Raw genomic sequence first — 27,772 nt, forward strand, 5'->3', positions numbered from 1 at the left:
CTGATTTACTGACATGCAACACAGAAAAAAAGGTAAACCTCCAAGTACACCAAGGTGAAAACAGAACGGACATGTGAGAGGTATTCAACCTTTCATGGAGGATGAATGGAAGTTGATAGACTTCTTTATTTGTTGAACCCAACATGTCATCAACTGAATGTATTTGCAATGTTCACTTAAATGAGAGAGAGAGGCGATAAACATTGATAATGTTTAGTACACATATGTAACTGTATCTCTTTCTATTCTCTTCCATTTCAGATGAGGGCGATTGCCAACATTGAGGACATTGCATTCCATTCAAACATACCTGTGGCGGCGGACATAACTGTAGCCATAGTGTATGCTGTGTTTGGTAAGTGAGCTCTCTCTTCAAAAAGGATTCACTTACACCCCCAGTCAGCCACATGTGAATGTAGGCAGAGAGGAGCGGATGAAGCATGTTGCTGAACTGTAACATGATGACCAACTCTATCAGTCAGTTCTCGGCATGATGCCAGACTACACACTGGGACTTAACCTGGGAGTGTGTGTGTGTTCTCATGTGTGTGTCTGTTTCAAGTTTTATTAGTCGAATGTAGAGGATACACATGGTATACACCGTCCAACGAAATGCTGATTTGCAGGTTCCTTTTCTACAATGCAACAAGAAGAAACAATAAAAGATAAGAACACAAACATAAAGTAAATGGCTCAGTAGAACAGAATAAACATGTTAGCATACATCTAATACAGGAAGGCACAATTTACAGAATAATATTTACACATGTTTTGGGGAAGAGGGGATTGGGTGGAAAGTGTTTAAGTTGTGCAGTATCAGTATCTAGCAGGAGTAGGCAGGGTTGCCAGTATCAGTATCTAGCAGGAGTAGGCTAGGTTGTCAGTATCAGTATCTAGCAGTAGGCAGGGTTGCCATGTCCATCACTTTCTAACCATATCGAGCAACTTTGAAAACGATGTCACGGATGAAAATGTATTGGTCGCTGGTTGTTTTTTTTGGGCTACTTCTAACACCGTCAGCCGTGACATTTCTCTTTTAAAAAACAAAAATCGATTTCACTGTGACCTGCTGCTGACTATCAGGCACTGAGGCAAGCTGTTGCTGAGTCAGGGGTGCCGTATGGGGTGGAAAAGTTAAGACAATTCTAAGGGCCTGTGACTGACAGGGCCCCTAAAAAATTATTAGAACATTAGGTAAAAAATGTTCAACATTAAATTATTAACCTATCATCATTAATAGAATATTTTATTTGCAATGTACAAATAAAACCAAAGGTTAATTTTTATTTTCTTGTTTTTGGTAAAAAGTTAACATCCAGAGAGCCTCTCGTTTTCGAGAAGACCCTCTTAGAGGGAACGGACGTGGCCACTATGCAGTCTCCCTCTCATGACTTTAGTAAGCCGTGGGTAGACAGAGGCCTTGTTCTTCCACCAGCTCAGAGGATCTGCAGATCTTTGGAGGAGGGGCTCCTCCAAATAGGATTGGACCGCCATTATGACATCTGCTGAGGGATTCCTTCGTGCTGCATCCCCAGTTGCTCTCTCGTCAAACAGCATCCAAACAGAAGACGTTTGTGGCACTAATGCTGGTGCTTCTGCTCCATCTGATCCCTCTTCTTCCTGTTGCCCTAGTGCCTGAGCCAGCTGACTGCTGGGGCTGTCCCTCCCTCTTCTTCTTGTTGCCCTGGTGCCTGAGCCAGCTGACTGTTGGGGCTGTCCCTCCCTGCTGCTGAGGTTATTCTTTGAAGAGTCTCATCAATCAAGTGCAGCACGTGATTATATTCCATTCTGTGGAACTTTCTGTCAATTGATGAACATAGTGTGTACATCAACTCTGTCACGTCCTGTGGTTACATATGCTTTTCTCTGGCGGCTGGCTGTGATGAGCTGCAGACCCTTACACAGTATCATTTTTGAGGCTGTCACATAGCTGAAAAGAGAGAACAGTAACTTATTAGTTCAGGTTCATGTTTTGTTTACTGATACTACATTCTTATCTACTGCTCATATACATATATAATACTGGATTAAATAATAATAAATAATGATGTAGTAATAACTGCTTACGGTACCTCTCTCCACTGATCTCCACGATGACCTGCTCAAAGGGATCCAGCACTCTGCACACCTCCTCCACCACCTCCCATTCCTATTGGGTCAGAGCATCAACAGGTGCATTGACAATGGCCAGGGTAGAGATGATGGCATCCTTTGACTAAAGAAACCGCTTCAACATATAAAATGTCGAATTTCCCCTTAAAGTGCGGTCTTGTTTAGGCCTCAGCTCAGGCATCCCCACCTGGCGTTGTGTAGACGTTAGTTTTTTAGCACCTACTGTGCTCCTGTGGAAGTATTCCACAGCTGCTTTCACTTTGTCCACAGTGGGCTTCATCACTTTCAGAGCATCTCTTACAACCAGGTTGATTGTGTGGGCAAGACATGGATGATGGAAATTCTGAAAATGTTCATGGCTTTGGTTATGTTAGCTGCATTGTCGCTAACACAACAGACCACTTGTCCATCTACTTGCCATTCTCTGGCCACTCTCAACAGTTCCTCTGCCAAGTTCTCTTAGGTGTGTCTGTCGCTGAACTCAAAGCAGTCCAGAAGACAGCTAGACATCGAAAAATCTTAAATGAAGTGACATGTAACCGACATGTAAGAAGTGGTTACCCTTGATACACGACCATTTCGAATCCCACTGTACCTTCTCCACTATGCAATCTGGTTTCCGAGCTGGTCATGGGTGCACCTCAGCCACGCTCAAGGTATATCACAACCACCATCGATAAAATACAGTACTGTGCAGCCGTCTACATCAACCTGGCCAAAGCTTTCGATTCTGTCAATCACCGCATTCTTATCGGCAGACTCATTAGCCTTGGCTTCTCAAATGACTGCCTCGCCTGGTTCACCAACTACTTCTCAGATAGAGTTCAGTGTGTCAAATCGGAGGGCCTGCTGTCTGGACCTCTGGCAGTCTCTATGGGGGAGCCACAGGGTTAAATTCTCGGGTGACTCTTTTCTCTGTATTCATCAATGATGTTGCTCTTGCTGCTGGTGATTGTCTGATCCACCTCTACGCAGAAGACAGCATTCTGTATACATCTGGCCCTTCTTTGGACACTGTGCTAAGAAACCTCCAAATGAGCTTCAACGCCACTAGTTGAAGCGCCACACTGCTTCCGCTGCCTCCAACGCCACACTGCTTCCGCTGCCTCCAACTGCTTTTAAATGCTAGTAAAACTAAGTGCATGCTCTTCAACCGATTGCTGCCCACACCCTCCCACCCGACTAACATCACTACTCTGGACGGTTCTGACCTAGAATATGTGGATAACTACAAATACCTAGGTGTCTGGTTAGACTGTAACCTCTCCTTCCAGACTCACAATAAGCATCTCCAATCCAAAATTAAATCTAGAATCGGCTTCCTTTTTTGCAACAAAGCCTCCTTCACTCATGCCACCAAACATACCCTCGTAAAACTAACTATCCTACCGATCCTTGACTTCGCCGATGTAATTTACAAAATAGCCCCCAACACTCTACTCAGCAAACTGGATGTAGTCTATGACAGTGCCGTCCGTTTTATCACCAAAGCCCCTTTGGCCTCCTTTCCTTCCAGTTCTCTGCTGCCAATGACTGCAACTAATTGCAAAAATCTCTGAAGCTGGAGTCTTATATCTCCCTCTCTAACTTTAAGCATCAGCTGTCAGAGCAGCTTACCGATCACTGTACCTTTACACAGCCAATCTGTAAATAGCACACCCGACTACCTCATCCCCATATTATTGTAACGGTTTTCCTCTTCCTCTTCATCAGAAGAGGAGGAGCAGGGATTGAACCAAAATGCAGCGGAGTTTGAAGACATTATTTATTAACGAAAACACGAAAACACGAAAACGAAATACACTTGACTAAACAAAACAACAAACGGTGTAGACAGACCTGGACGACGAACTCACATAAACACTAAGAACGCACGAACAGGGAAAATAGCCTACACATAAAAATAACGATAAACTAAACTAACCGAACAGTCCCGTATGGTGCGACAAACACAGACACAGGAGACAACCACCCACACCGAACACTGTGAAACAACCTACCTAAATATGACTCTTAATTAGAGGAACGCCAAACACCTGCCTCTAATTAAGAGCCATACCAGGCAACCCATAAACCAACATAGAAACAGAAAACATAGAATGCCCACCCAAACTCACGTCCTGACCAACTAACACATACAACAAACTAACAGAAATAGGTCAGGAACGTGACATAACCCCCCCCATAAGGTGCGAACTCCGGGCGCACCAGCACAAAGTCTAGGGGAGGGTCTGGGTGGGCATCTGACCACGGTGGTGGCTCAGGCTCCGGGCGAGGTCCCCACCCCACCATAGTCAATCCCAGCTTCCATTTCCCCCTATGAATGACCACCCTCATCTTACCCCCACTAAATCCTTTTGGTAACATCGACACCAGGGGCAGCACCGGGACAGAGGGATAGCTCAGGACAGAGGGATAGCTCAGGACAGAGGGATAGCTCAGGATAGAGAGGTAACTCAGGATAGAAAGGTAGCTCAGGATAGAGGGGCAACTCCGGACTGAAAGGCAGCTCCGGACAGAGAGACAGCTCTGGACTGAGGGGCAGTTCTGAATAAATAGCCGCTCTGGGCTGAGGGACAGCTCATGACTGGCTGACGGCTCTGGACGCTCATGGCTGGATGACGGCTCTGGACGCTCATGGCTGGCTGACAGCTCTGGACGCTCATGGCTGGCTGACGGCTCTGGACGCTCATGGCTGGCTGACGGCTCTGGACGCTCATGGCTCGCTGACGGCTCTGGACGCTCATGGCTCGCTGACGGCTCTGGACGCTCATGGCTGGCTGACGGCTCTGGACGCTCATGGCTGGCTGACGGCTCTGGCAGATCCTGTCTGGTTGGCGGCTCTGGCAGATCCTGTCTGGTTGGCGGCTCTGGCAGATCCTGTCTGGTTGGCGGCTCTGGCAGATCCTGTCTGGTTGGCGGCTCTGGCAGATCCTGACTGACGACTGGCTCTAGCGGCTCCTGACTGACTATTGGCTCTGACGGCTCGGGACAGACGAGCGGCTCTAATGGCTCGGGACAGACGGATGGCTCAGACGGCGCTGGGGAGACGGATGGCTCAGACGGCGCTGGGGAGACGGATGGCTCAGACGGCGCTGGGGAGACGGATGGCTCAGATGGCGCTGCGGAGACGGATGGCTCAGCCTGCTCCTGTCTGGCGGAAGGCTCTGGCTGCTCCTGTCTGGCGGAAGGCTTTGTAGGCTCATGGCAGACGGGCAGCTTTGCAGGCTCATGGCAGACAGGCAGTTCATGCGCCGTTGGGCAGACGGCAGACTCTGGCCGGCTGAGACGCACTGTAGGCTTGGTGCGTGGTGCCGGAACTGGAGGCACCTGACTGAGGACACGCACTTCAAGCCTAGTGCGGGGAGCAGGGACAGGGCACACTGACCTCTCGAAGCGCACTATATGCCTGGTGCGTGGTACCGGACTGAGGGCACGCACCTCAGGACGAGTGCGGGGAGAAACAACAGTGTGCACAGGACTTAGGAGACGCACATGTGTCTTAGTGCGCGGTGCCGGAACTGGAGGCACTAGGCTGGAGACACGCACCATAGGGAGAGTGCGTGGAGGAGGCACAGGGCTCTGAAAACGCACTGGAAGCCTGGTGCGTAGTGTAGGCACTGGTGGTACTGGGCTGGGGCGGGGAGGTAGTGCCGGAAATACCGGACCGTGCAGGCGTACTGGCTCCCTTGAGCACCGAGCCTGCCCAACCTTACCTGGTTGAATGCTCCCCGTCGCCCGACCAGTGCGGGGAGGTGGAATAACCCGCACCGGGCTATGTAGGCGAACCGGGGACACCATGCGTAAGGCTGGTGCCATGTAAGCCGGCCCGAGGAGACGCACTGGAGACCAGACGCGTTGAGCCGGCCTCATGACACCTGGCTCAATGCCCAATCTAGCCCTACCAGTGCGGGGAGGTGGAATAACCCGCACTGGGCTATGCACTCGTACAGGAGACACCGTGCGCTCTACTGCGTAACACGGCGCCTGCCCGTACTCCCGCTCTCCACGGTAAGCCTGGGAAGTGGGCGCAGGTCTCCTACCTGCCCTCGGCCCACTACCTCTTAGCCCTCCCCCAAGAAATTTTTGGGGTCTCATCTCGGACTTCCAGCCACGTCTCCTTGCTGCCTCCTCATACCACCGCTCTTGGGCTCTCGCTGCCTCCATCTCCTCACGAGCGCGGCGATATTCCCCAATGTGAGCCCAGTGTCCTTTACCATCCATCTCATCCTCCCAAGTCCAGTAGTCCTGTGTATCATCCTGCTCGAACTCACGCCGCTTGGTTCTGGATCGGTGGGTGGTTCTGTAACGGTTTTCCTCTTCCTCTTCATCAGAAGAGGAGGAGCAGGGATTGAACCAAAATGCAGCGGAGTTTGAAGACATTATTTATTAACGAAAACACGAAAACACGAAAACGAAATACACTTGACTAAACAAAATAACAAACGGTGTAGACAGACCTAGACGACGAACTCACATAAACACTAAGAACGCACGAACAGGGAAAATAGCCTACACATAAAAATGACGATAAACTAAACAAACCGAACAGTCCCGTATGGTGCGACAAACACAGACACAGGAGACAACCACCCACACCGAACACTGTGAAACAACCTACCTAAATATGACTCTTAATTAGAGGAACGCCAAACACCTGCCTCTAATTAAGAGCCATACCAGGCAACCCATAAACCAACATAGAAACAGAAAACATAGAATGCCCACCCAAACTCACGTCCTGACCAACTAACACATACAACAAACTAACAGAAATAGGTCAGGAACGTGACAATTATTACTTACCCTCTTGCTCTTTTGCACCTCAGTATCTCTACTTGCACATCCTCATCTGCTCATCTGCACATATATCACTCCAGTATTATCACTCTACGCCTCTATGGACTATTTATTGCCTACCTCTCTACTCTTCTACATTTGCACACACTGTACATAGATCTTTCTATTTTTCTTTTCTATTGTGTTATTGACTGAACGTTTGTTTATGTGTAACTCTGTGCTGTTGTTCTTGTCGCACTGCTATGCTTTATCTTGGCCGGGTCGCAGTTGTAAATGAGAACTTGTTCTCAACTGGCCTACCTGGTTAAATAAAGGTGAAATAAAATAAATAAATAAATAATGTCCAGCAGTCATTGGTAAGGCAAACTGCAGTCGCTTTATGGACTTTTTCCCGCACTGAAGCCTTTGTGCTCTTGTACAGTTGTGGAATAAGTGATTTTGAAAGGGTTTTTCTGCTTGGAATTGTGTACATTGGATTTAGACTATTGCTATAATTTCTAAAACCTCTGTCCTCCATGATCGAAAATGGATGGAAATCGGTAGAAATCATTTTAGCCAATGCAATATCAATTTTGGCCTTGTTATGCTACAGACATATACTTGGCATAAACTGGTCCATAGAAGACTGTGTTGCTATGGGTCGCGGAGTAGGCCTACTTGACAGAGTGGATACATCTCTACGTGTGGAGGTGCTGGCTCCACCACTATCACTAGCAGGCCCGCTAGTTTCTCGAAGCTCAGCTACAGCTAGCTTCACAATTGGGTGCACAGTTCGCATATGCCGGTATAAGTTGGGCATAGAACCGGCTTTATATGAGATTTTGTTTTGGCAAATTCTACACTGTGCTCTAACATCGTCTACATTATTAAAATGCATCCAAATGCTACTGTGCTTCCGACTCATTTTCCAGCTGTTGTTTTCACAGCTGTCCTTCCTCTCTCTCCTCGGCTGCTAAGTGTGTGACTGTGAGTGAGATGGCTCGGCCCTCCCTCACGTATCTTTGGTTCATTGGTTGACACTACGTGTCTGATTGACAGGAACAACAGGTGAGGCTGTTATTCTGAGCAGACAGTCAGAACGAATGTGTGTGCGTTTGAGCATTTAGGCCTAAATTATTTTATTTCTTTTTTCTTTTTTTGAATTAGTTAATTCTATTCATTTAAATCTTTTGATTATTCATATCTTCATTTTTAAAATATTTCTATAAATAGATTATAAATAGATAGCTCTTAGAGCCGACTTGTTCGTGAATGACCTATCACTACTAGCAGTGAATTGAGAGTGAGGAGTGCCGGTGGAGCATCATGTCTCAGCTTCCTAAAGGAAAATATGGCTTCCAAAAACGAAAAGAAAGAAAAGAAAGACAGGAGAGAGAAAAGGAAGGGCGACAGTATGTCATCCAATTTTTCACAAAGGAAGGTGGGTGTGGTCCGTGAGTGGTGGAAATGAACCTGTTAGCTTAGTCCATAGTGAAATAGGCTACTTTTGCTCTCCTAATATTAGTTACTTGATATTATCTTCACAGAAAATTCTGAGTGTTTACATTTCGTTCCTCTTTTGGCCAACATTTAATCAATGCGGGCAAACTTTTAGCAAGCTATTAATACTAAATCAGTTGTCCCTGCCCCTGCCTGGTGCCAGGCCCAACAGATGCACCTTCAGCTCCCAACTGAAGAAGGAGGTGAGCAGCATTGTGTTGAATGACATGTCAGTTGGCATAATTGCAGGTAGTGCAATGCATTGAGGACAGGAATGTGGTTCTCCAGTCAGGAAAAATCTCACTTGACACAGAGGCAGCCAATATCAGAGCCTTAAAGGAAGAGATGCAGGCTCTTAGAGATGGATGGGAGTCCGTCCTTTCTGAGGCAACACTGATTGTTACGCAAATGGATGTTGCACCTCAATTTAGCAAGGAACACAACCGCCAGATGAAAAGGAAGAGATTCCATGATGAGACCTCTCAACAGACAGCTCAGGACAGTGCAGCAACGCTGTAGTGGAACAGTGTTTTGTTTTACTGCTAACAAGTGACTTGGACATTAGGTTCCACACCACTGCAAACATTTTGGAAGAATTTTCTGCTGTTCTGAAAGTTGGGCAGAATAGTGATGAGAAAGTCTCTTCTGTGTGCCATCCACTGATCATGAAGTATTCCAGAGATCTTACACCTGAGGTTCAAAATGAAGTAAGACACATGAACACTGTATATGCTGCTACTTCCCCCCTAACTTGTCCCCTCTTGTCCCCCCTCCAGAATGCAATTTGTAAGATGCAGCTGCAAAGCATTTTTGGTGAAGTGTGTATTGCTTTACGTATATTTTGCACACTGCCTGTGACTGTTGCTGGTGGCGAGAGCGCTTTCAGTAAGCTAAAACGGATAAAAAACTATTTGAGGTCCACTATGTCCCAGGACAGGCTTTGCAGTCTTGCCATGCCGTCCACTGAAAGTCAGTTAACTAGAAAGCTGGACTTCAAAGACTTGATCAGTGACTTTGCTAGCAAGAAGGCTCAGCGCTGGGCTCTTGGTGAGTAAGGCTGAGCAAGGGCCAGTGACAACTGTTAAATGACATGGCTATGGATATTGGATCACAACACACATGATGCCCACAGGCCGAGAACAAGACTGAGAATAGACTGAGAACAACATTTATCGCAAAGTAATGGCTGGATTGCCATAGAATTTGTTGTGCACAATCAAGACCCCAAGTGGAAAAAACCTATTGACTTGGTGACCACTTGACCTTTCCTCTAGTGCCACCATCAGGCCTTTTCATTTCCATGTTGTTTTCATTTCCACTTTCACAGCTGCTTATTTTCTAGTTGTTATGTAAACATAGTTCAAAAATCTGCTGCTGATTTTATTATTTTGTTTTTTATATCATTCTATAGATGATAATGTTAATTTATTTTAATTGAAGAGGTCAATGTATATTTAAGTTTTGATTTTAAGTTATTCATTAATGTTAAGACAATTTTCCATTCAAGAATTTGACCATTAAAATGACATTTAGACTGTAAACGACAGCCTTTAGCACATTTCTTATAGAGGATATCAGTCTTGCATCAAACAGTGAATTCCACTGTACGCAGAATGTTGCATCCATGTCTGCACAGAGTTATATTTTCACAGCTCACTGTCAGTATATATCGTACAGTAAATATTGGACTACAAGAGAGTTGTAAGCCTGCAACGATAGAGTTATTTAAAGCTTTGAATGGGTCGATTGGGTTCTGGAGGTGTGTGGTTACAGCAATTGTGCAGGGTTGGTGTGGCCTGTGGTGGTGCGGCCCAATGTGATATCTTTTCATGGGGCCCAAAATCCCTGGCGGAGCCCCTGTGCTGAGTGAGTGAGTGGGGGGCTGGGGAGGGCCTGTGTGTGCAAAAAGCTTAGTCCACTACTGGCTGAGTCATGAGAGTGAGAGGAGACAGAGCAGCACGCGCGCACGTTGTGACAACTGTTTACCAGTTGTAGGTAGGCTATTTAGATTCTCATTATATAGACACCTTTTTTCAAACCTTTTTCCCATAAAACATATTAACAGCTAGAACTGATGTGTTTTAGGGATGCTCTGTTCTTGGGTCACGGGGGCTGCGTGAGTGGAAATTTCAAATGTAAGTTATGGAACTCCCTCGTGTGCTTCTGTTATGGGGAAAAGTCCTCAATGAAACTTAGATGTGGATAATGATACATTTGCATCTGTTGGCCATCAAGTAGCCTATTAATGTATATGCCATTGTAGGCTACCATTTGATACAATAAATATGTTGAAAGTCATCGCACATTAATTTGTGCCTCTTGTGTAGCCTACCGGGATCTGGTAAACAGATGTAATAAATAGCCAATAACAGCTTATTGTTGTTGTAGCCTTGTGTTATTATGCCATTATTAATGGTCATGTTTAGTTAATTAAATTGGAAGTTATCAAAACTCTATAGCAATTGCCATTCTATTGTTAGTACGCATACAATTTACGGTAACAGGCAGTCAGATTAGGCTACAGGTAAATAAAATAAACACTGGCTGTTGTTGACAAGCATATTCAGTTCATATACACATTATTAATATGTTTGAAATTACGACCACATCCTCAGTAGTCTATTCCAGCAGGCTATTGGGAAACACAAGCACTTCTTACCTCGAAATCGCCTTGCTATTCATGTTGAATCAATTAGTCTGTCAATTTGAACTAAGCAAGCTGCTAAATCGTTCAGTTTACATCTTGCCTAGTCTACTGTAGCCCATCGGAAATGAGATGTAAGCCTATCAGGGGCTATAGGCTACCTGCATCTTGCTAAGCAATCCATGGCAAAGTTGAATTACAATCATAAACCCAGATTTTAGTCAGTAGTATATGCTTATTAAAATGACATGTCAATCTGTCAAATATGCCATTTATAACGGGTTGTAGTCTTAATAGCTGGCACATAGGAGAGGATTGTGCACTACAGGAAAGGAGGACCGAACACGCCCCCATTCTCATCGACAGGGCTGTAGTGGAGCAGGTTGAGAGCTTCAAGTTCCTTGGTGTCCACATCACCAACAAACTAACATGGTCCAAGCACACCAAGACAGTTGTGAAGAGGGCACGACAAAACCTATTCCCCCTCTGGAGACTGAAAAGATTTGGCATGGGTCCTCAGATCCTCAAAAGGTTTTACAGCTGCACCATCAAGAGCATCCTGACGGGTTTCATCACTGCCTGGTTGGGCAACTGCTCGGCCTCCGATTGCAAGGCACTACAAAGGGTAGTGCGTACGGCCTAGTACATCACCGGGCCAAGCTTTCTGCCATCCAGGACCTCTATAACAGGTGGTGTCAGAGGAAGGCCCTAAAAATTGTCAAAGACTCCAGCCACCCTAGTCATAGACTGTTCTCTCTGCTACCGCACGACAAGCGGTACCGGAGCACCAAGTCTAGGTCTAAGAGGCTTCTAAACAGCTTCTACTACCAAGCCAATAAACTCCTGAACAGCTAATCAGATGGCTACCCAGACAGTTTGCATTGCTCCCCTCCTTTACGATGCTGCTAATATCTGTTATTATCTATGCAATTACCTCGACACCGGTGCCCCGCACATTGACTCTGTACCGGTACCCCTTGTATATAGCGCCGCAATTGTTATTTACTTCTGCTCTTATTTGCTATTCTCATCTCTTACTTTTTTGTATTTTCTTAGAACTGCATTGTTGGTTAAGGGCTTATAAGTAAGCATTTCACTGTAAGGTCTACACCTGTTGTATTCGGGGCATGTGACAAATACAATTTGATTTAATAATAATTGCCAGAAAATATTTTTCTTGTTTTTTTGCTTTTTTGGTACAAGTATTTCTTGTTCAGGAAATTTCGAGAACATCTGTCCAACTTTCATCACTCACACTCTCCTGTCGGATTGATCTGTAGTTATGCAGATGCGCAAAAGAGATTTATGTACAAATATAAACTGGGTGGTTCGAGCCCTGAATGCTGATTGGCTGACAGCTGGTATGACAAAATATTTATTTTTGCTACTCCTGTAATTACGTTGGTAACCTGTTTATAATACCAATGAGGCAGCTCGGGGGTTTGTGATATATGGCCAATATAGCACGGCTAAGGGCTGTTCTTATGCACGAAGCAATGCCTTATTGCTTAATTATAAACTGGGTTCGAGCCCTGAATGCCGATTTGGCTGAAAGTTTCAGACTCTTTACCAGGGGTATGACAAAAAACATATTTTTGCTGTTTTAATTACATTGGTAACCAGTTTATAATAGCAATAAGACACCCCTGGGGTTTGTGGTATATGGTTGTATCCAGGCATTCCACTTTGGGTCATGCTTAAGAACAGCCCTCTGCCGTAGTATATTAGCCATATACCATACCCCCTGGTGCCTTATTGCTTAACCATAGGAGTCAAATGAGTTAAATTGACAGCCATTGATGGAAATTGATCTGACGAGTTTAAGGGCAAATTATCTTTAATCTTGAGACATATTCAAATTCCTTTATTATGTCATGTCCTAGCTTACAATAATAGTTATTTTGATGACAACTGAATTTTGCTTCTAACGTCGTAACAAGTTACTAGGATATTCCTTCTTAATTTTAGGGCTAGACCCCTTTTTACTCCTCTTCCTGCCTGGATGATGTGCCCAAAGTAAACTGCTTGTAGCTCAGGCTCTGAAGTCAGGATATGCATATAATTGGTACCATTGGAAAGAAAACACTTTGAAGTTTGTGGAAATGTTAAGATAATGTAGGAGAATATAACACAATAGATGTGGTAGGAGAAAAAAGACAAACCAACCTGAATTTCTTTTGTTGAGAGAGACAATCCTCTTAGAAATGCAAGAGAAAGGTCATATTGGAAATTAGCTCCCTGGATGCAATTACTATGGCTTCCACAGGGTGTCAGCAATCTATGTTCAAGGTTTCAGGCTTGTAACTTCAAAAACGAATAAAATACATTACGCACCTGAAGATATTACGCACCTGCTAAAATCGGCTTCCTATTGAACATACTTCTTTCTGAAATAAATGTTATAGTTTGATTATATTTTAGGACATCTGAGGATGAAATAGAAACGTATTTTGACTTGTTGAAACAAAGTTTAGAGGTAGATTTTCAGATTCCTTTCTCTGCAAGTTAAACGAGTGGATTACTCAAATCGATGGCGCCCACTAAACATACTTTTTGGGATATACAGAAGGATTTTATCTAACAAAACAACACTACATGCTATAGCTGGGACCCTTTGGATGACATATCAGAGGAAGATTTTCAAAAAGTAAGTGAATATTTAATCGTTATATGTGAATGTATGAAACCTGTGCTGGTGGAAAAATATTTTGATGTGGGGCGCCGTCCTCAAACAATCACATGGCATTTTTCACTGTAATGGCTACTGTGAATTGGACAGTGCAGTTAGATTAACAATAATTTAAGTTTTTAGCCGATATAAGATACTTATATGTACCTAAATGTTACCATACACCAGGGGTCGGGAACCTATGGCTCCCGAGCCAGGTGTGGCTCTTTTGATGGTTGTATCTGGCTCACAGATAAAACAAAATATTCTCACTTTTTTTAAAATTTGTTTTATTTTTTTCTCCCCTTTTCACCCCAATTTTCGTGGTATCCAATCGCTAGTAATTACTATCTTGTCTCATCGCTACAACTCCCGTACGGGCTCGGGAGAGACGAAGGTCGAAAGCCATGCGTCCTCCGAAGCACAACCCAACCAAGCCGCACTGCTTCTTAACACAGCGCGCCTCCAACCCGGAAGCCAGCCGCACCAATGTGTCGGAGGAAACACCGTGCACCCGCCCCCCTCGGTTAGCGCGCACTGCGCCCGGCCCACCACCTGAGTCGCTGGAGCGCGATGAGACAAGGATATCCCTACCGGCCAAACCCCCAATAACCCGGACGCCACCCAGGACCACTGCGCCACCCGGGAGGCCTATTCTCCCTTGTTTTAATCCATCCATCGATTTTTCACTGCTCATGTCCTGTTCAGGGCGGCAGGAGCAATTGTCCAATATTTTAATTAAATGATACTGGCCTACGTTGTCCGTTGCTAGGTTAAACAGGTAAACGCCTCCTTTTGAATCAGTCTGCTCGGTCATTAGCTCAAAGCTAACCCTTCGACGAAGAAGATGGCGAAAAGAAAAAAAGATGACGAGTATCGTACATTTCAGGACGAATGGACCGAAGAATTCGCCTTTGTGGAGAGAGCAGGTTCTGCGGTGTGTCTAATTTGCAATGACAAAATTACATCGATGAAACGGTCGAATGTAAAGCGGCACTTCGACAAATTCAGAAGCTTATTATACTGACATTTAGTTGAATTCACTTTTAAAATATATTATATGGCTCTCACTGAAATACATTTCCAAATGTTTTGCTTTCATGGCTCTCTTAGTCAAAAAGGTTCCCGACCCCTGCCATACACCAGTACCATAATATTTATGATTATTTATTTGAATTGCCCGTCCTCCAGTTTCACCGGAAGTTGTCCCGATAGCAGGACACCGATTCTTAAGAAGTTTTAATTGACTCGATAACATTATGGAAAAAGGGTTTATTGTATAAATGTGGCAATTACTCTCTTGCTAGAGAAAAAAAGTGGCCTAATTTCAGGCATTTTGGGCTGGTTTTGAGTGGGCATTGTCTTTGAAATTTTAGTTAAACCTGGCAACCCTGGGTGGAGGAGGCGTCTTGTGGTGTACTGTGACACGGGGAAAAAATATTTTTATAACTAACCCAAAATAGACCACAGCTTGTCATTTCCAGTGGGAGAAAAGTAATCCTATTGGGCAGAACAATAAAGGAGGTGAGCAAAGCCAAGCACGAGCTAGCAAGAGCCTATTGGCGTGTTCTAGCATGTATTCGCATATTTCCGTTTGGGACACACGCTCTGTAAAGTGCGCGTGTACAATAACTAAATTCGCCCTTGCACTCCTAAACAACGCAATATTTTATAACTTTCTTTGTACTTCTATACTGAACAAAAATATAAACGCAACATGTAAGGTGTTGGTCCCTTGTTTCATGAGCTGAAATAAAAGATCCCAGAATATTCCACACGCACAGATTCTCTCAAATTCTGTGCACAAATTTGTTTACATCCCTGTTAGTGAGCATTTCTCCTTTACCAACATAATCCATCCACCTGACAGATTTGGCATATCAAGAAGCTGATTAAACAGCATGATCATTACACAGGTGCACCTTGTGCTGGGGACATAAAAGCCCACTCTAAAATTGTGTTTTGTCACACAACACAACACCACAGATGTCTCAAATTTTGAGGGAGCGTGCAATTGGAATGCTGACTGCAGGAATGTCCACCAGAGCTGTTGCAAGAGAATTTAATGTTAATTTCTCTACCATAAGCCGCCTCCAACGTTGTTTTTGAGAATTTGGCAGTACGTCCAACCAGCCTCATAACCGTAGATCACATGAAACCACGCCAGCCCAGGAATCTCACATCCGGTTTCTTCACCTGCGTGATCGTCTGAGACATGCCACCCGGACAGCTGATGGGTGGGTTTGCCCAACTGAATAATTTCTGCACAAACTGTCAGAAACCGTCTCAGGGAAGCTCATCTGCGTGCTCGTCATCCACACCAGGGTCTTGACCTGACTGCAGTTCAGCATCGTAACCAATTTCAGTGGGCAAATGCTCACCTTCGATGGCCACTGGCATGTTGGAGAAGTGTGCTCTTTACGGATGAATCCCAGTGTCAACTGTACTGGGCAGATGGCAGACAACGTGTTTGGCGTCGCGTGGGTGAGCGGTTTGCTGTTGTCAACATTGGGTAAAAGAGTGCCCCATGGGGTTATGGTATGGGCATGCATGAGCTATGGACAACAAACACAATTTCCAGCAACTTGGCACAGCCATTGAAGAGCAGTGGGACAACATTCCACAGGCCACAATCAACAGCCTGATCAAGGAGTTAAATATATTATATGCAAAGGAGATGTCGCGCTGCATGAGGCAAATGGTGGTCACACCAGATACTGACTAGTTTTCTGATCCACGCCACTACTTTTTTTTTTTTTTTTAAAGGTAACTGTGACCAACAGATGCATATCTGTATTCCCAGTCATGTGAAATCCATAGATTAGGGCCTAATCAATTTTCCTTATATGAACAGTAACATCTTTGAAATTGTTGCATGTTGAATTTATATTTTTGTTCAGTGTAGATTTATGGAGTGTCTTTGTTCATTAGTTACATCAATGTGTAATTACGCTCCATTGATAGGAAAGGTCTGGGGAAATAATATACCATATTCATTGACTCTGAACACTGCCCTTAATATTCCTTTGGGACACAGCCCCATTGGGACGTAATTTATTTAAAACATGTTCTTTAACTATGCTGATTACAGGCATAGACGTAGAATTACTAGAATGGACATACCCAACAGAACACGGCCATTCGACAGTACAGCCGTGCCCGTTCTAGTGTTAATATTTCTGCATATTTATATACCCCTCCAGTTGTTGTCCTGAGGTGTGTCTGTCTCTGTGGTAATTATCACAGCAGAGTACTGAGTGGTGTCTCTGTCTCTCTCTCTGGTCTGCAGGTGTGTGCTCTCTGTTTGGCAACAGCACACTGCTCTATGTCTCCTACAAGAAGAAGCACCTGCTCAAACCAGCTGAGATTTTCATTATCAACCTGGCCATCAGCGACATGGGTCTGACTCTGTCCCTCTACCCCATGGCCATCACCTCCAGCATCTACCACAAGTACTGTACACCCAGGTTTACACCACAGAGCCAAGCCTAGCAAATATCTACCACAGGAACTGTACAAACCATCAAAGAATAGTGAAATAAGGGAGTACCCAGGTCTGGCACTGTATACTATTTTACAGTGCCAAGCCAAGCTGTACTGTGCTGTCTGACCTGGTTACTCATCCACCGGATCTTCCTGGAAAGGCTCATGTGAAAAGGACATTTCCAGGCCAGCACAGTGCAGTTCGGTTCAGCAGGATAGTATGAAAGAGCCCATACAGACTTCCCAAGCCACAGTAGCAGCCCATTGGAGAGGAGAGGAAATGCTTCACTTCACATGTGACTGGCTCCTATACTTCACAGACACACTGTAAAGAAATCCTGTAGTTTTGTTACAGTAACTTACTGGCAGCCAATTGCCTGTACATTACTGTAAATAAAGGTATATTAAGTTAATGTAAAAACCAAAATGATTTTTCTTTTTTTAGAGTGCAGGAAACTGTAGTGTTTTGACTAAAGGTATTGATGTCTAACGTTGGCCTTATGCCACCACACTGTGTAAATGCAGATTAGTAAACGTGTTGGGTTTGGATTAAAAACTATCCTCTCCAATTGTCATGGTTCAATTACCTTTCTAGTTTGGTTGTGTGGTGACAGGTCCTGCTTTATATTGTACATTGAATGGTCAGTGCGTTCTCACTCTCTCTTTCTTTCAGTATTTCTCTCTCCCGCTCTATTTATCCCTCTAATTCTCTCTTTCTCTCTCCCTCTACGGCCTTTCTGAACCCTCCCGCTCTCGCTCTCTCTCTTGTTCCCTTTCTTTCTGTCCCCCCCCCCTCCCTCAGGTGGCTGTTTGGGAAAACGGTGTGTTTGATCTACGCGTTCTGCAGCGTGTTGTTTGGGATCTGCAGTCTGACCACTCTCACCCTGTTGAGCATGGTGTGTTTTGTGAAAGTATGTTATCCTCTCTACGGTAAGTCATCAAAGAGCCTGGCCCTAGTCTTGCCCATGGAATTGACAGAGGATTAGTAAAAGTCGACACTAAGTAGTTGACTGTTGATTTATTGATGGGGCGAAAATCTACAGTTCAAAGGAACTAGATAATCAAAAGAAGTAGATAAATCCTCAGTGACCAAACAAACATCAGCCACTGCTTTGATGGCTGACAAGTCCACTTGCAACTGACTAACCAACACTCAATTAGTATGGCTTGTGATGTTGGCAAAAATTGTGCCATCCAGCTGAGGCACGCTCTACCAACTTAAACAAATTAGTTATTAGTCTATTCTCTTATTGCTGTTCTTTTTAAATGTGGTCTAGTACATCATGGATCAGTTATCCATGTACACTGCTCAAAAAAATAAAGGGAACACTTAAACAACACAATGTAACTCCAAGTCAATCACACTTCTGTGAAATCAAACTGTCCACTTTGGAAGCAACACTGATTGACAATAAATTTCACATGCTGTTGTGCAAATGGAATAGACAAAAGGTGGCAATTATAGGCAATTACCAAGACACCCCCCAAAACAGGAGTGATTCTGCAGGTGGTGACCACAGACCACTTCTCAGTTCCTATGCTTCCTGGCTGATGTTTTGGTCACTTTTGAATGCTGGCGGTGCTCTCACTCTAGTGGTAGCATGAGACGGAGTCTACAACCCACACAAGTGGCTCAGGTAGTGCAGTTCATCCAGGATGCCACATCAATGCGAACTGTGGCAAAAAGGTTTGCTGTGTCTGTCAGCGTAGTGTCCAGAGCATGCAGGCGCTACCAGGAGACAGGCCAGTACATTAGGAGACGTGGAGGAGGCCGTATGAGGGCAACAACCCAGCAGCAGGACCGCTACCTCCGCCTTTGTGCAAGGAGGTGCACTGCCAGAGCCCAGCAAAATGACCTCCAGCAGGCCACAAATGTGCATGTGTCAGCATATGGTCTCACAAGGGGTCTGAGGATCTCATCTCGGTACCTAATGGCAGTCAGGCTACCTCTGGCGAGCACATGGAGGGCTGTGCGGCCCCACAAAGAAATGCCACCCCACACCATGACTGACCCATCGCCAAACCGGTCATGCTGGAGGATGTTGCAGGCAGCAGAACGTTCTCCACGGCGTCTCCAGACTCTGTCACGTCTGTCACATGTGCTCAGTGTGAACCTGCTTTCATCTGTGAAGAGCACAGGGCGCCAGTGGCGAATTTGCCAATCTTGGTGTTCTCTGGCAAATGCGAAACGTCCTGCACGGTGTTGGGCTGTAAGCACAACCCCCACCTGTGGACGTCGGGCCCTCATAACACCCCCATGGAGTCTGTTTCTGACCGTTTGAGCAGACACATGCACATTTGTGGCCTGCTGGAGGTCATTTTGCAGGGCTCTGGCAGTGCTCCTCCTGCTCCTCCTTGCACAAAGGCGGAGGTAGCGGTCCTGCTGCTGGGTTGTTGCCCTCCTACGGCCTCCTCCACGTCTCCTGATGTACTGGCCTGTCTCCTGGTAGCGCCTGCATGCTCTGGACACTACGCTGACAGACACAGCAAACCTTTTTGCCACAGTTCGCATTGATGTGCCATCCTGGATGAACTGCACTACCTGAGCCACTTGTGTGGGTTGTAGACTCCGTCTCATGCTACCACTAGAGTGAGAGCACCGCCAGCATTCAAAAGTGACAAAAACATCAGCCAGGAAGCATAGGAACTGAGAAGTGGTCTGTGGTCACCACCTGCAGAATCACTCCTGTTTTGGGGGGTGTCTTGCTAATTGCCTATAATTTCCACCTTTTGTCTATTCCATTTGCACAACAGCATGTGAAATTTATTGTCAATCAGTGTTGCTTCCTAAGTGGACAGTTTGATTTCACAGAAGTGTGATTGACTTGGAGTTACATTGTGTTGTTTAAGTGTTCCCTTTATTTTTTTGAGCAGTGTATTTTGTATGTGCGCCATAACATACCCAGGGCTGGAAATTGAGAAAATAACTCTGGGAGCATTCAAAACAGTTCTGAAAAATGTGTACCCTGTGTCACGATCGTCGAAATAACATTCTGACCAAGGCGCAGCGTGATATGGGTTCCACATCCTTTTATTCGTGAAACGCACAAAACAATAAAAAAAAACAGCAAACGATACGTGAAGCTCTGGAGTGCTCACAGGCAACAACACAAAAACAAGATCCCACAAAACACAGTGGGGAAATGGCTGCCTAAATATTATCCCCAATCAGAGACAACGATAAACAGCTGCCTCTGATTGGGAACCATACCAGGCCACCATAGAAATAAAACAACCTAGATGACCCACCCTAGTCACACTCCGACCTAACCAAAATAGAGAATAAAAAGGCTCTCTATGGTCAGGGCGTGACAACCTGCCAAAATAATCCCCTATGACATTTTCAGTTTTAGAAATCCCCACCTGTGCTTATCAGAATCTCTAATGATGACCATGCTATCCTATTAAACTGACTATCTCTCCATCTATCCATCCATCCATCCCCCCATTCATCCATCCATCCTTCTCTCCATCCATCCATCTTCTTATCCATCTCCCCATGAATCCATCTCCCCATGCATCCCCCATCCATCTCTCCACTCATCCATTCAGGTAACCGATTCAACCCGGGGCATGGCCGTCTGCTGATAGCCTGTGCGTGGGTCTGGGCCCTGGTGTTCGCCTTCTCCCCTCTGGCCCACTGGGGTGAGTATGGTCCAGAGCCATATGGCACAGCCTGCTGCATCGACTGGCGCCTGTCCAACCTGCACCCCGTGGCCCGCTCCTACACAATGGCACTCTTTATCTTGTGCTACATCGTGCCCTGCTGCATCATCACGGTATCCTACACGGGCATTCTGATGACGGTTCGAGCCTCTCGTAAGGCCATGGAACATCACGAGGCCCGGCCGGCCAAGATGAGCAACATCCAGACTGTTATTGTGAAGGTGAGCACTGAACAGAGTCTAACAGGGGTACAGTACCGTAAAGCATGTTCTGACAACTGTTGATTTAAAATATATATATATACATACAGTAGTAGTCAAAAGTCTGGACACACCTACTCATTCAAGGGTTTTTCTTGATATATACTATATTGTAGGATAACAGTGAATACATCAAAACAATGAAATAACACATGGAATCATGTAGTAACCAAAAAAGTGATAAACAAATCAAATCAAAATATATTTTATATTCTTCAAAGTAGCCACCCTTTGCCTTGCTGACAGCTTTGCACACTCTTGGCATTCTCTCAACCAGCTTCACCTGGAATGCTTTTCCAACAGTCTTGAAGGAGTTCCCACATATGCTGAGCACTTGTTGGCTGCGTTTCCTTCACTCTGCGGTCCGACTCATCCCAAGCCATCTCAATTGGGTTGAGATCCGGTGTTTGTGGAGGCCAGGTCATTTGATGCAGCACTCCATCACTCTCCTTCTTGGTCAAATAGCCCTTACACAGCCTGGAGGGGTGGTGGGTCATTGTCCTGTTGAAAAACAAATGATAGTCCCACTACTCACAAACCAGATGGGATGACGTATCGCTGCAGAATGCTGGGGTAGCCATGCTGGTTAAGTATGCCTTGAATTCTAAATAAATCACTGACAGTGTCACCAGGAAAGCACCCCCACATAATCACACCTCCATGGTGGGAACCACACATGCGGAGATCATCCGTTCTCCTACTCTGCGTCTCACAAATGTGGATTTCCACCAGTCTAATGTGATTTGCTTGTGTTTCTTGCCCCAAGCAAGTCTCTTCTTATTATTGGTGTCCTTCAGTAGTGGTTTCTTTGCAGCAATTCGACGATGAAGGCCTGATTCACGCAGTCTCCTCTCAATAGTTGATGTTGAGATGTGTCTGTTACTTGAACGATTTGAAGCATTTATTTGGGCTGCAATTTCTGAAGCTGGTAACTGTAATGAACTTATCCTCTGCAACAGAGGTAACTCTGGATCTTACTTTCCTGTGGTGGTCCTCATGAGAGCCAGTTTCAACATAGCGCTTGATGGTTTTTGCGACTGCACTTGAAGAAACATTCAAGTTCTTGACATTTTCCGGATTGACGGACCTTCATGTCTTAAAGTAATGACAGATTTAGTTTCTCTTTGCTTATTTGAGCTGTTCTTGCCATAATATGGACTTAGTCTTTTGCCAGATAGGGCCATCTTTTGTTTACCAACCCTACCTTGTCACAGCACAATTGATTGGCTCAAACTCATTAAGGAAAGAAATTCCACAAATCTGACCCGATTCAGTAAACTAGGCGTATGTCGCAAGTCACGACTTCACAGGAGAGCCGTTTCAATTCAATTGATTTTATTTTTATAGATTTTTTATTTTTTTGGCAGAAATGCCTTCTGGACCATGTGAACTTTCATGTGCCTTAATAACAAACTTGTATGCCATCTGTCAATACGAATATAATTGTTCAATTACAAGCCTTGTTGATTAAGCCACAGAAAAAACATATTCACCTTCCCACTAGCCATGATTGGCTGAGATAATGAGTGGGCTGGACATGCCGAGAGAGAAGTTCGGATTGGTCTGCCATATTGAAGGCATCTGTCTATTTGAGCTCGTCAGTCTGTGTTGGTAATCCTGTCGAACTTGGCTTTAAATTTATTTTATTCTGTAGTGGAGCTGCATAAGTGTTGCTGCTCTCCATTTTCTGGAGGATCAAGTTTTGAAATCAGTGGAATTAGAGTATGATAGATAAAGAGATGGAGAAAACACCTGTCTCCAGATTACATCTTCAAACTAAGGGCAACCGTGGTATGGCATTCCTGACAGGGAGGCGCGTCCATCATGCATGTTGATGGTAAGATAGTCTAGCATTAGCTAGCTCCATTTTCAGATATTACACATTTCTAATTTTGACAGAAAGTGGTTTAATTTCAAGCTAGTGTTCTGTTAACTAGATAGCTAATGTTAGCTGGCTGGCTCCTTAGCTGACATGATTTGTTTCCCAGAGTCGTTTGCTTTTATAGTTAGAGCCTAATGTTAGCTGGCTAACATTGGACCTGGTTGGTTAGCTCCCAGGACAGTGGCATTGTTACCACTTTGTTCATTGTTGTTTAACTAGCTAACGTTAGCTGGCTGGCTCGTTAGCTAACGTTACGTGACGTGTGTGATTTTAAATGTTTTTCTAGCTAGGTAAATTGTTTACCTAGCTAGCTAGCTGTATGTCTTAAGCTAAAGTGTACTGTTAGATAGCTAGCTAAGGTTATATGGCTCCCTAGTGGATGTTATAATTCGTTTCCTAGAGCAGTTTGCTTTTCTAGTTAGAGCCTAATGTTAGGCATTGTTGGCACTTTGTTCATTGTTGTTTAACTAGCTAACGTTAGCTGGCTGGCTCGTTAGCGAACGTTACGTGTCGGGTGATCTTAAATGTTGTTTACCTAGCTAGGTTAATTGTTTAGCTAGCTAGCTATATGTCTTAAGATAAAATGTACTGTTAGCTAGCTAGCTAACGTTAGCTGGCACCCTAGCAGACGTTATTATTCGTTTCGCAGAGCTGTTTGCTTTTCTAGTTAGAGCCTAATGTTAGGCACTGTTGGCACTTTGTTCATTGTTGTTTAACTAGCTAACGTTAGTTGGCTGGCTCGTTAGCTAACGTTAAGTGATGTGTGTAGAACACCCGTTGAATATGGCCGGTGTCAGTAAACGTCTGTATAAAAATTGTAATGAAATTGTTGCCAGCAGAGCTGGTTAGGCTGTTTTCATGTTATCAGGAGGTAAACAAATCATTGGCCAGAGTGTGCACTCAGAGAGCGAAATGAGATGGGTGGTGCTAAAGCTTAAGAGGGTGTGAACCATGCTGAATGGGTGTAAACAAAGCAGAGCTCTTCACTAGATACCAAAACATTCAAAGGCGATTCTCAAAAGTGAGTTTACAAGTTGATCAACTTTCAAAGCAGAACGACTTTCCCATTGTTCCTCAAATACAGTGTATGATATACCATTTCGTAGTTCTGAGTCTCTACTTTAATCCAATGTAAAAAAAAAACACCATTTCACATTTTGCTACATAAGACTGAATCCAGGTGGTGAGTCAAATGTACTTTTGACAAGGCACACCTGTTCATTGAAATGAATTACAGGTGACTACCTCATAAGGCCGGTTGAGAGAATGCCTAGAGTGTGCAAAGGCAAAAAGGGTGGTTCCTATGAAGAAACTCAAATATAAAATATATTTTGATTTGTTTAACACTTTTTTGGTTACTACATGATTCCATATGTGTTATTTCATAGTTTTGATGTCTTCAATATTATTCAACAATGTAATGTAGAAATTAATAAAAATTAAGAAAAACCCTGGAATGAGTAGGTGTGTCCAAACTTTTGACTGGTACTTTATTTGATTGGATGATTCATTAATTCAAAATTCAATTGAGCATTGTATAGTCACTACTAAGGCCACTTCACATAATAGGGGGTTTGTATAGTTTAATGTCATGAACAGGATGCTCAGAGCTTGCCTGGCTACACAAACTCCTTGCTCCGGCCAAACGCTACGCCCCACCCATGGACATTAGTTTCTTCTCCGCAATGAGTCTGGATTTGAGTACTTCCCCGACGAGTTCTAGAACGCAAACAAATTGACTGGTCCCAGAAACCTATGGGTTGGGCCAGATCCAGAACACACATAGGTAAAACGGCATTTTGAAAAATCGTCATTGGCTTTGATACTCTGATTGGTTAGAGATGATCCAATCGCTGATGACTTTGTTTTGTACAACACCCGTCATTTTGACATCCCCACAAATGGCTTCAACGATGGCAGTCTCAGACTGAAGTACTGTATATAGCGAACATAGACCAGCGAGAAGAATTCAGTTTGAGTCGTCAGGCAAGATCAGTGCAGGAAATAGATTAGGGTTAGTAAATACCTGTCTCCATTTCTTTGCTTTATGTAGACCTCCCCTTTTGCTCTCTTCCGGTCTCTCTCTTTCACTCGCTCTCCTTTATTACTGTTCCTGTATAGGGGCTTTATTAAAGCACTCATCCTCTCCCAGTCATGTACAGTACAGTATGTGCGTGAACGCAACGCAACAAACACACACATCTCTCCCTGCTACCAGCCCCAATCCAGGGGTGATGGTCCCCCCTCCCCCACTCATGCCTGAGATTGATGCAAATCTTATTATCAGGAAACCCACTCTGGTTGGGGACTCTTCTCTGAGGTGTGATTCCAATGTCATCCGCCATATTGAAAAGAGAGGGCCTGGGGGTCAGAATTAAACGAATTGAGAGGAACGAAGCGACGGGTGAAATATTTATCTTTTTATATCAAAAGCCTCGCTTCAGAGACAGGTGACTCTCTAAAGCTCAGCTCCATCTCTCTCTCTTCATCCGTCTCTCCCTGAGATTGGAAGTGACCTCAATAAATCCCCTAGTGATGGGAGGTTCTCAGAGGGATTTGGCTAATTATACAGGAATACATTATGATGGATGTGGAGTCGGGGGCCTGCTGCACCAGCAGCTTAGTGGGCATCATCAGCCACAGTCTTCCCTGCTATAAGTTTGGCTCATGATCCATACGAGAACGCTTCACCTATACCTTTTTACTCTCTTCATCCAATCAGAGGCAGTCAGATAGGCCCAAATGTCCCTCGCTCTAACAGTGTTGTTAAAAGAACCTCAATGGCCTATTTCAATCATTCAATCCTCGGGAGTCAGTCAGTTATGAATGGAGTGCCTAGTGCACTAAAACGCCATCTGCCAATAGATCTTGTTAAACTGTTAAATAACATTTGCTCTCTCTCTCTCACACTCTTTCCTTCCCCCCTTTTCTGTCCTATTGTTTATTTTTCTCCTCCAGCTGAGTGTTGCTGTCTGTATCGGTTTCTTCACAGCGTGGAGCCCGTATGCCGTGGTGTCGATGTGGGCAGCGTTTGGACACATGGAGACCATCCCACCGTTGACATTCGCCATACTCGCAATGTTTGCCAAGTCCTCCACCATATACAACCCCATCATCTACCTGCTGCTCAGGCCCAACTTCCGCAGGGTGATGTATCGGGACCTGGTGAGCTTTCACAGGGCCTGTCTGAAGGGCTGCCTGTGCTCCTGCTCCCAAGGCGCTGTGGGGAAGTGCCGCTCTGGCTCTGTGGTCCAGGTTAGCCTCCGGTCGCTCCGCAGACCAACAGGACACGACCAGTCCTGTTCCACCAACTCATCTGCCAACCAAGCCCTCGCCGGGTACAGAGGTTGTAGCAGCACCTGCGAGAATTGCAGCGACGCCTTCGAGTGCTTCAGACACTACCCCAGAGATTGCCATGGTGGCACCAACCCCCCCAGCTCCTCAATCAACACTAACGCACCTCAGGATCAGCTCTCAACAGAGCCCCAGCCCAAGCTGCAGCCCCTGACACAGAAACCAACATGGAAGCAGAGGCAGAAGCATAAAAAACAGGAGGCCTGTCACAAGAAGTCCCTGCGAGCCACCATGAGCAGCAAAAGGACCTCGGAGATCGACAACCTACAGATCAACTTGGAGATGGTGCCAGGACACGCTAAATTTGCCTGGCCATAGAATGTGATATATCCATTCTCTGGTTTTATATTTTTTACATCTCTGATATATATTTTTCAGTTGATATTTAAAATGACTTTATTTATTTATCTGTCAAGATAGACAGTGACTTAGTTGAAATGCGCTTAGTAAAAACCTAGGTTGTCCTTCAGGGATTCGTGTGGGCTGGAGGAGAACACGGTGGAACAAAATGGAACCCCATCATCCTCGGAAGGATCGGGACAGAAACCAAGGTACAATACTGTTTACGTCAATAAACAGTTTACACATGGACGATGGAAAGCGAAACCCACTTTGACATCAGTCCGCTTCCTCTACAATCCCCTTTCCATCCAGTGTTTACAGTTGTCTAATACAGGTACATATACAGTAGGTGCTGGATTGTTTTGTTGGTTCAGTACAGCATGGTTTAACTCAACATGAAACTGTTGATTTTATGTATAAAGGAGTTCGATGAGAGAGACAGCGATAGAATCAACCAAAGTCATAATCAAACAGCTGAAGATACTGATATTCTCTTAACAATAAGCACTACAGTATACTGTGTAGATAAGCGCAACAGGGAGAGGAGAAAGAGCGAGCAAGGCAAATAACCAAGTATAAATTGAGCAACTGTAGATAGTCAAATTCAGAGAGTGAGAGAGAAGAAAGGGTTAAAAAAACAACAAGACAAAACAGATTTGTGTTGTGTGGTATTGACACATTGTGAACCGTTTTGTGTGTGAAAACTGTGTAAAATATGCATGGCAGTCATCGGCAATGAATGTCCTCCGTTGCAAGGTTCAAAAAATGATTTGACCAAATCTACAAACTGTTGATTCCTTCCAATCATGTTACAAGCCATTAAATCTTCCTCCTGTTTTCCACAGCTGAACTAACAGCACTGTAGCACTTTGCCATGCACCTTCTCTCTCTGGGTAGCTGTATTGAAATCTGTTGATTTAATCATTCATTTAAATACCAACTGCCTATATGAGAAACTAATGAGCAAAGATCTTTTGTAGTCTTGGTTAAAGTAAATATTGGTACTTAATTAGATTGAATTATGGGGAGTCAATTGGAACAAAGTTAATTTAAACATCCATAAATCTGATATAATGTAATTA

At 44.6% G+C, this 27,772-nt stretch overlaps 1 protein-coding gene across 2 annotated transcripts; it reads left to right on the forward strand.

The window, feature by feature from the left end:
• The first annotated feature begins 261 nt into the window (after positions 1-261).
• LOC129823640 (opsin-5-like) lies at positions 262-27,554 on the forward strand. 2 transcript variants are annotated; one of them, XM_055882506.1, is made up of 5 exons: positions 262-355; positions 16,993-17,155; positions 17,989-18,116; positions 20,739-21,073; positions 25,953-27,554. In XM_055882506.1, exons 1-5 carry the CDS (start codon positions 262-264, stop codon positions 26,664-26,666), a joined length of 1,434 nt encoding a protein of 477 aa, XP_055738481.1. In that variant the 3' UTR covers positions 26,667-27,554. The 2 variants fall into 2 exon arrangements, with proteins under 2 accessions (XP_055738481.1, XP_055738482.1); XM_055882507.1 differs by lacking the exon at positions 262-355 and adding an exon at positions 14,012-14,640.
• The last annotated feature ends 218 nt before the right edge of the window (positions 27,555-27,772 follow it).

Source organism: Salvelinus fontinalis, chromosome 26 (genome assembly GCF_029448725.1).
Source record: "Salvelinus fontinalis isolate EN_2023a chromosome 26, ASM2944872v1, whole genome shotgun sequence".
In the NCBI taxonomy this organism is placed as follows: Eukaryota; Metazoa; Chordata; class Actinopteri; order Salmoniformes; family Salmonidae; genus Salvelinus; species Salvelinus fontinalis.